Below are 14,148 nucleotides of genomic sequence, written 5' to 3' on the forward strand. Positions count from 1 at the left end.
ATTTCAGAAGTGGATGGCTTGGGGCTCACAGACACCAGATACATGGGCTACTTACATGCCAACTAGCCACACCAACACTGAACTTTAGTGTGTCGTCAATGGAAAATGTTGCTTTTTTATGGCACATAGCTCAACACTAGCTTTAGCTGTCACAGTAAAGTGCATGACTCAAAAGACTCATCTGAATATCAGGCCTCATTATTACCAGACACATTTTGCTTTGTAGTAGTTTAAAAGTTGGTGGACTCTAAATCCCAGACGTTATTCTTAATGTAGCAGTCTTACAAAACACACAACACAGGCCATTACTATTTGGGAAGTTTTACAAAAACTCCACCAGCATCACCACGTTACCTTTGTTGCATTCCTTCTCAGTGTATGCCTTTCATCCCAAACTTAAGATCTACCAAACAGTTTCATCAATGTTAGTATTTCATGTCACTATTTCTGTTTCAATTTTTGTGGCTTTACAATATTACCACACAGAAGAATCTGAAGAATTCTCACTGTGATTTGTACCTTTTTCAACTGAGGGACTTCTGAAAGTAGCAGGTTGAAGCATAATGAAGACAACCTCCATCCTTTCTCCTCCTCCACACATTCACATAACCTGTAAGAGCACTGCTGCTGTGGCCATCATTGTCTCCAGGTTCAAATGGGGACAGTTTCTGCAGAACACACAGCAGCTCCTAGCAGGCCACTGATACATTTGGGAGTGGGGAAGGGAATCCGTGAGCTTGCAGGCCCCAAGTTTTCTTACGGCTTTTTAGGAAAGCCGCTTGGTCTAATAAAAGATACAGGTTCTCTCTGCAAACCTTGCTTTACACATAACTATACGCACCCCAAAAGCAAGCAAAAGACAAAAGGATTAATCTCATCACCCATACAAGCCCCATCTTAGAAAATAAATAAATATATATATATTTAAAAAAAATGTAAAAGATACCTGCATACATGTGGTATGTTAACCTTTCAATTAATTTCACAACAGTTCCTCCTTTGATGATAGGAATTCCATTCCTGCTCTGCAAGTTGTCCTCAAAAACAATGTTCTCCTCGGAGTCTTCCACTACAAAACGATACACGCTTGGACTGGGCAACCTCAGTGGCTGCTCATTTTCCTCTTGCAATAACACTGAATCAAGCATTCTATCCAGTGTACTGCGATACTGGAGGGAAATCAGAGCAGCCATCCAATTACTCTTCTCTTCAGCAGACTTGGCAGCAAACAGGATACTGTTTTCATCTTTAGAAATGAGTTCAAAAGCATATTTATATTCGGATGTGTCATCTTTATCAATAATCTGTATTTTCCTCATAATAATTTTTTCCTTAAGTCTATACTCAGCATTGCTGTAACCAGGAAGCCGTGATTGGCCGTGGTTGGTTTTACAACTGATCATTAAACCATCAAAGAGAAAGATGTGGCGTTCATGTTTGGCTCCTATTTTCGTCAATGTACCTTCCATTATGAACTCATTACAGCACTGCCCAATATCCTTGCCTTCCCAGCCATCGATATTTTTCTGGATTTCATTCATTTTCTTGATGGCCAAATGCTTGCTTCTTATTTGCCGGTTATAGAAGCGACAGATTGGCTCCCTTAAATGAATAAAAGAAAAAAGTCACAATGGGTGTGTTCCACGCTTGCCATCACAAGAGATTAAAAATCAACTAAATTAGTTGTTTATATCATTATTGCTTTACCCTAAAAATGCCCTAACCAAGTTTACTGTTCCAAATAAATCATATGTATCGCTTTGGCTAAAGGAATACTGGCATTATTCATAGAAGTGGTCTGTGGAGGTTTGGGGCTGCTACTCCACTTACAATAAAAACTGGCATAAAGATATGCCTTGAAAAGCTATCTAATAAGGAAAAAGAAATCATTTCCCTGCCATTTATCTCCCTCTCTGGAAACTTTGGGATATCAGGGAAGTATTGCGTATTATTACCCTGGCCGACGTCTTGGTGAGTGTTTGCTATAAATACGCTCCATGCTGCACTGGAGATTCAGAAGAGCTGTAATGGCTTGTTTTAAGCACTCCCGATCCTCTTCATCTTCACTGCATTCTTGCAATTGCTATGACATAATAGACATTTTTTTTCAGCTTTGTCTCATTTACAGAAGTGTAGGAAGACTGACAAACATTCTTACACAGTGTTTTCCACAGTTCCCAGAGAAGTCAGTGACTTCAAGTCAACAACACAAGTACTACTAGAAGCACACTCAGAACTATCCATGCATGTAAACAAAGCAAAGAAATTTGTCAGATATTCAGGTAAAGTCAGTAGATTTGTAGTGGGAGAGAGCAAAATGGAGTTTAGAAAAGAGCCCTTCACCCTTCACGTTACCAAGAGATAATGCTAATTCTCAGATACTGCTTTTCCTGTTCCTTTTACTAACATCCTACTTCACAACTCATAATAATTTTGTTAATCATTTTGAAGATTAAATGCTGTTTCATATAATTATCTACATGTAATATTCCTTCAATTAGCCAATTAATCTCAACATTTCAGAGCAAGACTGAGAGATAAAATGATCAGGAATCTCCTTTATTTTCACCATTCTAAATTCAGCTAGCTTTAGTACACTCATCTGTTTCAAGAAGAAATGTCAGCTCTGCACTGCAAATTCTGCCACACTAAATGAAGACTGAAATTCAAGTTTTGCTACCAATAGCAAACCGTAAGGACAGTAAAAATCAGCATGCTTCCTTTTTATAAGGACCAGATTTCTCTTTGCCATGAGGCAGAAACTCCTTGAATTAGGAAAATTAACTGGCTTTCATATCATACACATATATTTTAGTAGTATGCTATGAGAAAAGCCTAGGCACAGAGTTCCTCTTTTTGGTTCTTTAAGGCAATTGTTCCAAAAATAAGGATATAAGGAACAGATTTTTCTCATTAATCCTTTTCATGTTTCCAATTGTATGAACTTTTTAAAGAAAATACAGGCAAACAGATCTGCTGCGTAAAATCAAGATGATATGCCATGCAGTGTTGGATAAACACTGTTTTACCTACATACTTTAAGAGAAATCTTACTTACAATCACTCAGCATGGCAGAAGCCTTCTTTTCCTTTCCCCACTATGTTCCCTCAGCAAGGATATGTAGCTTCCTCTAAAAGTAATTGAGAGAACAGGATTTGACCAGATTGGCCCACTCCCTTCATATATTTTAAAATACTAAAATTTTTATTTTTCACATGCCCAAACAACCTCTATCTTGCATCTTAGAGGAATTAAGGTTTCAAAGACAAAAAATTTCAGGGGAGTTTATGAGCTGAGGAACAGTACAGGGAAGGGAAAATGCCTACCTCTATGGAAACTCTTCTTTCCCTTAGCAGCAGTCATACAAAATGCAGTGAACATGGAAATGGTTTGAGAAGATGACAAGTGCACAATCCTATAGGTGGGAAAAGCTACTGAGTCTCACAAAATACTTTCTCCTTACATTTTCTGGGTAGAATTTCGCACATGCCCTCTCCAAAACAACAGCTGTGTTTGGGAGGTAACATGCATTAAATGGTATCTGGTTTCCTTTTTTGCATTAAACAAACAAACAAAACAAACCCATGTTGGTCAGGTCCACTGATCAACGGGATCCACCTCTGCAACTTCCTGAAGATCAGCCAGACTACCCGAAGTGTATCTCATTCTCCGTAATCATTTGACCAACATCTACTTTTCCAAATGCCTGTTCTTAACAATCATTATTTTCTGACTAAACAGCAGATGCAAAAGTGCAACATGTTTGCTAGACAGAGAAAATATGCAAATMTTTAGAAATGGGAGAAAGGGGTCCTGCTTTTGCCAGAGAAACATAAGAATACCAGTGGTGATAAACTGAGAGTAACAGCTATTAAACCTAATTAACAAAAAAGAGACAAAAATAGTAATGAAACATACCGCTTATTAACATTTTCAGAACCACTAGAAAATACCAACCATTGTACACAGAGAACTAGATACCGCTATTTAGTAGACTCTCAGTACTTTAGAAAGGAAGCTTTTGAACGTACCTGATTTCTTTATTATTGTGTTAAAAATCTAGGGATGAAGTAAGAATTATTTTACCCAACCCTAAACTTCTCTCATGTCTGAACATACTATACAGGAGCAACATTTTCACAAGGAGCTACTTTTGTAATTCATCAAGACAGGGGTTTCTCTGTTGGTATAAATAATTAATTAACAGTGGAAAAGATCAAAAGATAGAATTTGATATATTTTGGCTTGCTTGATAAGAAGCTAGTGAGTCACATGCAAGAATTAGGGATAATCTTGTGTTTGCAAGTCACATGAGAAGGAAGGAGATACTCTCTTATCAGTAAAGGGAAATTCTGGAGTTGAACAGACTTGAACAGAATAGATTTCTCTTTACTTTCATGATTTTAAAGATACTATGTCTAATTGGTGCATTGTTCACAATTCAGACAGATTATCTGACCCCTTGAGTTCTTTGCATTGTACTCAATAAATAAAGTTTCTTTGAACTCTGGTATCAACAGACACATCTATGAAAACATACCTGGATCTTGAAAGACCGAGGAAGCACTAAGCTCTGCTTTACATTGCTAGCACTAAGGAATCCTGCTTAAAAATGCCAAGCATTGTATTTTGAAACCCAGAACACTCTTGATTATCAATTAAAGATTTCACAACATAACATATTTCTGTTATCTAGTAACTTTTGATCACTACCTGCATTTTTTCATCAGGATAGCTTTTTTTTTTTTTTTTTTTTTTTAAAGCGTGACCTCCTTCAACCCTTGCTATAACCATCCTTTCTGAAGCAAGGTATACCAAGGTTATCTGTGAATACTTGAACAAGTTTTCAATATCGTTAAAGAAAAGTCACATCGAGGCATGCCCTCTGACTCAAGGTGTTAAAGGCTGTTTCCTGGTAACCTCTCCACTGCTGCTAATGGAGATCTGACAAATCAAATCTATTTGACACAGCGGTCACCAGAGACACAAACTACCTCAGGTTGTTCAAGGTGTATCAAGCCCTTGTGCCTCTTACTTGGGCAAAAGGGACTCTCTGATGCAGATCCTGCACAAGGTGGCCACACAAATGGGTTTCTGCACCACAGAAGATCCTGCAGCTTGGAAGAACTACACAGACCCTAATCCTGTATGGAAGCAGAACGCGTGAGCACGCAAATATTATTCCAGCCTGTAACAACTACAATAGCCTTAAAATCTGAGCCTGTAGTCCCTTGAACAACTTCTTGCACAAGGCAATGCTGTCAAAAGTAGCAGACTAACAGCCTATCAGGCTCTCACACAAAATGCTTTAGGATAATGCACAGACATCACTCTTTTATAAGCACTGCACAGTAACATGCTGCACAAGATGCATATTCTTATCATAGAAATAATCCAGAATTCTAAGCATTAGTCCTTTCGGCTCTACCTCTGACAGATTCATGTAGAAGTCTGCTTCTCTTTCAATTCTTATGATCTCTCTGACTAGTGTTTGGACACTATTTTTATCATTTTTGAGAGTGCATAAGAACAATCAGAAAGATAGTGTCAGCTGTCATAGCGTTCATTTAGAAAGGCTACAGGAAAGACTGTGTATTATTGTTTAATGGCTTGTGCATGTAAATTGAGCACTTTTTTGTTGCTGTATGTCAAACTATTTTACTGCAACCAGAGCTTTTAACAAGCAACAATGAACTAAAATACCTTTAAAGAAATTAATCAGGCGTTTCCTTGTGAACTCTTTCGCTGACCACAAAAATGTGGAGGGCAACTGACATATGGTAAGAAATCTTGGGTGTTTCAGGCTGTTGCTGGATGTCATAGTCATGAAAGTGACTTTGGATCTCAGTGTTTGACAAGCATGAAGAAACATCTCATGATTTGAGTGGAACTGTGGCTGTGCTGGAGGTTGGGAAAAAGTGCTTGCTGGGGCCAAGGTGCCATCCGGTACCCAGCTGCGGTAGCTTACTTTGTCTATAGGATCTACTTTTGTATGGCTGGGGTATTGCTTCATATGCAATGGAAGATCTGTGCCTGATTGGTACCCTAAGTCTCCTGACAACGAGGGTGTTTATTTCCTTGTGTAAATAGGTGAAAGCAATCCCATGCTCTGGATGTGCTACTTAAAACACAAAACTGAAAGACAGAGCACTAACATTCTCCTCTGTTTTCTGCTGCCTGTTTTCTGTTCTCTTTCCTCAATAAAAGGAAAACCCAAATATGACCCGGCTTATTCAGAGACTTCAGTAATACTATCTTATGATCCTGAACTCCAGAGACCGAAAAAAAGAGGATTTAAGAAGGGTTTACCTTTTAAAAAATTATTTTAATTCCTGTTTACTAGCTTCTGCATTTTGCAAAACAGCAAGCATCATTACTCTTCTGCAAGTCAGTCACTATTTTGTTTCACATCTCTCAAGTCAGTTGTCTGAATGATTTTTGGTAACTTCCTTTAGGATGAGCAGTCTCAATATTAGCTTCTCTCTCTACAAAAGGCATAAAAATACTTTACTGCTTTTCTATTTCTATTTTTGCCAGATCATCTTCCAACAAAGCTACCAGAGCTAAATACAATGGTAACAGAGAAGCAATACTAAAAGCTTGTAACATATTAATACTGCTGAATAAATACTTCCTCTGTCCCTAAAAATAGTGTGCTTTTTAAAAATCACTGCTGCACATATAGCATGTCTTCAAAACACACCATGAAGTTTGAATTTTAAACCTGAAACTGAAGTAATCACAACAAAAGGGACAGTATTTACCACTATTCCTTACAGAGTGGCATTTAAGATGTTCTTAAATACCAAGGAGAAAATACTCACAAGGAGAAAATGACTGCAGACAGGTAAGTGTTGACTACAGCAGCTGAATTCTAATTCTACTCAGAAATCCTGCACACTTTGATGAAATTTGACTTTTATGCATTCTCACTACTAAAATTCCCTAGTGAAAAAAATAAGGCAGAGTCTAATATTACTATTCATGTAGCATCCTGTTGTATTATTTAAGTTACAAGTATGAAGTAAACTAAGGGAAATGCCAAAATTCATTCTTCAAAGATGTGAGACAATTTTAAGAATGTGCATATAAAAAGGCCAATCTATCAGTATTAACTAGAGTTATGAGCTGGCTCAAAGCCTCCAAGAGACAAAAAAAAAAAAAAAAAAAAAAAAAAAAAAAACCTCAGAGCACTGCGGATGTAAGTTAGGCTGTCAAAAAAAATCAATTGTCTTCCCTGTGCCATGTTCAGAACATAAATAGCAACCAGCCTTTTTTCTGTCACTAGAAAAAACAACTACCAAGTCTATATCCAAAACATTTAAATTTAAAATTACAAAAACAGTCAAAACTTCCATCAATAATACAGGTATCATTTCACTAAAAAAATGCCCAAACAGTATATTGTTTCAATACCAAAGATTTATATGCAAGTAACTATGTCACATGTTTATGTGCTTTTAACTAATATCTTTGCAGTGACCAAGGTACCTGTAGTTTGTAAAATCAGGCACGTGCTTGACTATTTCCAAAGCCGGGGCTTAAGATTTCATCCCTTAACTTCATACTGATGCATGCTAATTCCTGGCTTTAAGACACAATTAGTCTGACCTTCGCCACAGTACAGGTCACTAAACCAATTATACCTTTCAAATGTCAAAGAAGATCATTTTAAAAAGTTTCAGAGACTGATATGTAAAAATGCAACTGACCTTTAGGGAAAGGGAAGTTAAAACTATTTTGAGACACACACATATTTACAAAGCTATCAGGGCTCATTTCACAGCAAGATGGGCAGAACTGTGCTGCACTTGTGCTGACATCATTTAGCTCTTTGATCTGTTTTAGTGCATTTTCTTTGGTAAAGATCTTCTAATAAAAACACAAGTTTTATGAAAGCAAATATTAAAATTAAGAGTGTAAAGTTTCTGATCTCAATAGAGAGAAAATTTTATTGAAGGTCAGAATTTTTTTGTTTTCTTTGTTTAGCTTTAATAACTTTTTTCCTAAGCTATCAGTAGAAAGGTTTCCTGATTTAAAATTTATTGAAATCATTTAGATTTAAACCTTTCCATAAAATACTAGTAATTTACATGTTGGAGATGTGGTTTATGACTCATATTAAACCAGCTGTATTTTCCTTACCTAAATTGATATGCAAAAAGTCATAGCACAGATAATGAAAATTGGACTAAACTATAAAAAAGTTACATTAGGTATTAATCACCGAACTAGTCTTAAAAAAAAAAAAACGCTTGTTTTGTCTGATCAGCAAAATGATTTTACATTGTATTATATATGATTTATGTTGCAAAGTTTCCTATTCTTCCTTCATACAAGTAAATCCTTTCAAATACAAAGGAAAACCATAACAATTACATCAGTACAACACTACTACTATCACTTTTACACTGAGACCTTAAAAAAAGTGTAACTTCTGATGCCATTAATAAAATGTAAGCTAAACCCTCAGGATATTTCACCCATTTAATCGTTCACACAACTCTAAGCTTTACAAACTTTCTGAGCACAATGGGGCAAATAGAAACATTTTTCACACTATCTAAGCTCTAAGTATTTTTCAAGATACTGCATTTTCTACAGTAGTGGAATGCAGTCTCTTTCTCATCCAAGTATGATCATTATAGATCTCAGATGTTACATTTTTGCTCACTGCTGGCCTCTCTCCTCATAGCAGAAACATTTGCAAAAGCAGAAGGATTGGTCATTTAGTCACTTTTGGGCTTTTGGCTCTTACACCCAAGGGGAGTATCTGCTAACTGGAATACCCTGCTAGTACACATCAGAATAAAATAAGTGCAAGTAACCTGTGGTCAAACAAATAAAGGCTATTCTGAAATAAATAATGCTACAATACTCAGATTTGCTTAAAAATACAAATGAGATGCCAATATAATATACAGAACTAGTGTAGGATATATTTCAAGGGTCTTATCACAAGAGTAACTTTTTATCATCTAAATCAGAATTCCATAAAGCCTAAATATTAGTCAATGCTATTTCTTAGAATACACAAAATGCAAAAATGCTACTTATTTTCACTCTTCCTTAATATGGAGAAAGTGTGGTATGCTTTGACAGATGGTATTTTTTGCTAAATCACTTCCATTTAGGACTCAAAACAAGTGACTGAACAGTAAGAACAGGTTATTCTTTCTGCAGAAAGGAAATGCCCTCCTCCTCCCCCCACCCGCACGATCAGCTGCATTGCAACTGGAGTGTGACTTGAGACAGAATACCGATTTGAATTATGCTTACCTTGTTCTGAATGGAGGAAAAAACAGAATTCATAGAAACAAGGAATTAAAATATTGCCACATTACACTTTAACTGTATTAAATCTCAGGTTCAATGAAAGTTAGCTATATATTCTATAAAATTAAGCAACTTTAAACATTCAGATTAGAGCAACAGATGCTCCTGAAGATTTTTTTTTGATGTGGATTTACTTTTCAGACGTATGCTAACTGGTATAACATTAATGTTTATCAGATTTTCAGAAGCAGTAAGTAAAATCTAATTGCCTATTTAAAAGCTCAAATTCACATGAAAAAATCTATTCAGCAGAAAACAAGAGTGTGGAGGGTTACCTGTAGTAACTCAAAGTAGTGCAAACAATGATAGACTGGGATGAGCATGAGTCGTGGGAGGACATACCGTACAGCTTCTTTAAACCCTTCAGCAGTAGACTGAGAAGGAAAAACAAACAGAATTACTTACCATAAATACTCAAAATTGGACTGAAAGAGGCCTTCAACAGCCTGATCTAATTCTGAAGTCAGTGCTATTTGAGCAAGGAGGTTATATTGGAGACATTCAGGGTGCCTCTTCCAATTCATGTTCCTCTAGCATTCTACTAATTACATCTGCTAGCAAAGAAGACAGGAAGACAGTACAGTTTGCAAAAGTGTTTTTGTCTAATGAGACTCTTTGGTAAGATCCAAAGAAACTCCCTGCCATTAGGCAATCAGAACCCCCCAAAACACCCTTTTCCAGACACCGCAAGAACCTTTTCCTGTCAACAGCTCAGAGTAGATCTTGATGCACGTTCACCAGCAAAGCCATAGCTCTGAAAGCATCCCTAGCTCCACAGCAAATGCTGGCACAATCAGCCTCCTTAAACATGGCAATTAGTTGAATAGCCTGCATTCTTGCTAGTAGTGGCAAACTAAATATAAAAGTTCGAAGAGTAAGCTATCCATTAGACATTTTACAAGCACCCTTGAATTCACACAAAGGTGCTCATATCACAGCCCATAGCACCTTTATATTGCAGCAGTTTGTAATCACCAATTAGCACTAGCTCAAAGTGACAACACCTCGGAATAATGCAGTGTTTACAGCTAAGCCACATATATCGTTCCAAGGTGAACTGCTGCATCTCAGGATGAAGGAAACACTTAAACATATTTCCAGGAATGCTCATACTCATTTCCAAAACAAATGTTTTACTGTGGGCCATACAAATCGATTTGCTGCAGAATTTAAATGAAACAATGGAATATTCGAGACCAGTAAGGATTCCTATATAACCAAACTTGTCACCAAGCTCTCTCTAATGTCCTCTCCTTCCAATTATGGATGCCGTGCTTTGATTTACATCCACTGTAACACAGAAACACAAAGGTCTCATCAAATACAGAATAAATTAACGAGCAATCTCTCCCTCAGAAACTGAGAATCACAAGTTCCTGAGTTATAAAATGAATGAGAAATCCCTTCTCATTCCCAGCAGTTAACTAACACAGTAATTCAAAAGATAAGGTGAGGAGAAATTTTCCAAAGGATGGTGAAATCCCTGCTATCTTACATACCAATGTAACTACTAAATAGAAGCCAAATTAGCTGATATCCTTTTTGGAAATGAACTCATCCTCAGTTTAAGACTTCTGGCTGCACCTCTCTGCAATTGCCAGAGACAGCTCATATGCATCCACAGCCCAGAGCTTGGATCTCTGCCCTCTGGTGAGGAGAGCCAGAGAGGAGGCCAGATTCATGGTCAGACAATTCAATTACCTATTTAAACTGGAATAGGTCTTTGGGCTTTACATTTACTTCATTTCTAAGTAATCTCTAAGCGCGAGATGTTCCAGTTCACCAAGTGCTCAGAGTTTAAGAGGAAACATCCACCCAGAAGGAATGGTTCAGAGGACCCTCAGCTTGCAGAGTGGGACACAGGCCCCAATAAACTGTGTAAACTAAGCTCTACCACCCCAGTTTAAGCTGGAAGCGTCAGTGACTGAACACTTGCTCTGCTGCTCCTCTAAGTACAGTTCTGAGTACAAAGTTAGTCTTCTGAACAGCAGATCTGCCACACTGGTGGTGGTGGTGGGGAAATCACACAGGAACTTGGTGGATAATGCTATTAAAGGAACGATTCTGAAAAAAGCGCTAGTCCCAGTCTCAACTCCAAACGAGGGACCTGCAACATCTAAGGAAGAAAATTAAAATGCTGTTCCTTGATGCCTGTGTTTGTCACTAAAAGGCAYGACAGAGAAGTGGCAGGCATAAGAGGTCACCCTCTATTCTCACAGTAGGAAGCAAGAAATCTGATGTGAGCACATTAAAACCCTGCAAAAGATTGATGGATGAGTCAGAGCTGAGTCCAGTTTTTGCAAGAAGGGGCAGAGTCCAAGTATCTTACACCGATAAAAGGTCAGAATCCAGACGATTTCTTCCTCTAGCAAAGAACAGTAGGAAGTAAGCAATTGCCGACAAAATCCAAACTCTCAAAACATGAGAACTAAAGGAATTCAGTATTTATCTACACTTACCTGAAAGTGGAGAGCAACAGCAGGTTTTGCCATTAAGTTATTAAAATGCTCATGAAATTGTGGAGAAAGAATATCCTGGGACAAGGTTTCATACGGATCAAAGGCTTGCTCCTAAATAAAGACAGAGAATTACGTACATATAAGAAGGATGGAGGATACTTCTGTCCCAGTTGGTACAATTTGCTCCTTTAGTAAGCTCAGACAGAAATGAAACTTTTCAAGAAAATTTAAAATTTGGAAAACAAAAATATTCAGTAAAGCACAAGTCATTACTTCTGAATTTTATAAGCACACATTTTAATCTCACCATACTTATCACTAACACAAATTTTGCCTTACTGAAACAATGGAAACCAAGAGAAGTTCTTCCTTTCAGCCTACTCACATTCTGCAAAGAACAGTAATTTACTCTATAATGTATATGGACCCTATGAATTATACCACCACTATGCAGCCCACCATGCAAGCATGTATTACTCATATGCACAATGCTGATGAAAGAAGAATTTTGGAAAAGTCAAGGTTAGAAAATCTCCTCTCTGGCAAAAAGGAATGACACTTGGGAAAGAAGTACAAGTAAAGTGACAGTTCAGATGAACTCTGGAGACTGTCACAAGGAGGCATTGTTGTACCACCACCTTAGCAGGAAATGTCACACAAGCATGGTCAATCACAGCACTGGACAGCTGCACACTTTTCTGACCATGTTGTAAGACTGAGACAACGTCTTACTCTGGGACAAAGCAACTTACTCTGATAGAGTCTCAGAGGAATGCCCCCAAAAGGGCTCAAGAGAGTCTTCTGAGGCTATTACTGTTTGACTAGTAGGAAAGCATGCATTTGGCTCCTGTAAAACTACTTCTACTGAGAAGCAAGAGTAGGTTGAGTAGTGTGCCCAGCAGACTACTGGAAAACAAGAGAAATCTTAACAGAGTTGAAATACAGTTCCACTATTTCAGACACAGTATACTCAGTGACAGGATAAAATAAAGCCTGAATAAATTGAGGCCTCCACAGCCTTCAGACAGAAAACCGCCACCAAAATCTGCTGGGTACATATAGCAGTCTGTTCCTGCAACATGATAATATGCACGATAACATCAAGGTTTTCAGGTGCAAAAATCTCAAGCCTGTATGGGGTAGCTAACCTACAGTTCTATGAGATCAACTGCAGGCTGAATGTGAGGAAACCCTGACTGTACACAAACCTCCATGAGAGTAATTTATGACTGCCCATAGATCACCTGCTCCAAAGCCTGCCAGGCTGCTCTTCAGTCTCTGAAGATTCACTGGGCTTAATCACTTGTGAATCACTGCATTATCCTGTGTTAATGGCAGTATGCCCAGAATAAGCACAAACCTCTTTCCACCTCAAGGCAAAAGTGCTTGTTGGAATATACGCTGTGGAAGTTTGGAGTACCAAACACCACAAAAGCTCATTAGAACATTTAGGTAAAGTCTCAGGTCACCTGTTTGCAGATGGGCGAGAGGATTTCTTGCCTTGCTCATGGTGCAGCTGTGATTAAACTCTGCTGAGTGAAGAGATAAAGAATGTGCAATCCTTCTACATGCAAATTCTAATCATTATTGCCAACTGCCATTATCAAATTCTAATCATTATCAATCCATATCAGATCGTATCTTGTGATGAAAAAAAAGGTGGAGGTGAAATAAAAGGTTTAGCAGGTCAGCAGCAGCAGCCAAAGAGAAACCAAGAGATATACTTTCTTACTGAACAGGCCAATTTCCCTGAGCAGAACCTGAATCCAGTTTACAGTCTGCCTTTTCGGCACACTCCACCCCTACCAATGATGTACAAGCGTACAATATAGGATCTTGGCTTTAGAAGATTCAAATTAAAGGTAAGAGGAGAAAACACCACATATATAGTTTATTTTTGCCACACTAGCCAAGAAATAATGAACATAATCCTGTGAAGCAGCATATCAGACAGCATTTGGGTCCAGTGTTCATCCACAGGTAGCAGGAACAGAGAGATAGCTACGGCTGCTCCATAGGCTGTCCTCAGTGCCACAGGGCACAAGCACAGGGCAGAGCTGGAATTGCTGCTCAAAACGTAACAGAATCACAGAATAACTGGAGTTAGAGGGGACCTCTGGGATAGTCTGGTCCAACTTCCTGCTTGAGCAAGGTCACCTACAGCACATTGCCCAGGACTGTGTTCAGTTGCATTTTGAGTATCTCCAAGGATGGAGACTCCACTGCCTCTCTGGGCAATCTGTGCCAGTGTTCAACCATCCTCACAGGAAAGTAGTGTTTTCTTGTGTTCAAGTGGATTTCCAGCGTTTCAGTTTGTGCCCGTTGCCTCTTGTCCTGTCACCGAGCATCACT

The 14,148-nt window shown here is 38.1% G+C and overlaps 1 protein-coding gene across 1 annotated transcript in view; it reads right to left on the reverse strand.

Moving 5' to 3' along the window:
• Positions 1-14,148, reverse strand: part of SOS2 (SOS Ras/Rho guanine nucleotide exchange factor 2) — a 56,229-nt gene that overhangs the window by 20,360 nt on the left and 21,721 nt on the right. The window contains exons 7-10 of the mRNA XM_085297867.1: positions 11,797-11,907; positions 9,613-9,711; positions 1,956-2,083; positions 947-1,602 (exon numbers count right to left, since the gene is read on the reverse strand). Of these exons, the coding sequence (XP_085153993.1) occupies positions 947-1,602; positions 1,956-2,083; positions 9,613-9,711; positions 11,797-11,907 (994 nt within the window). The remainder of the gene's footprint in view (positions 1-946; positions 1,603-1,955; positions 2,084-9,612; positions 9,712-11,796; positions 11,908-14,148) is intronic.

This window comes from Rhea americana, unplaced genomic scaffold, assembly GCF_003343005.1.
Source record: "Rhea americana isolate MKP2758 unplaced genomic scaffold, rheAme1 scaffold_131, whole genome shotgun sequence".
NCBI classification, from domain to species: Eukaryota; Metazoa; Chordata; class Aves; order Rheiformes; family Rheidae; genus Rhea; species Rhea americana.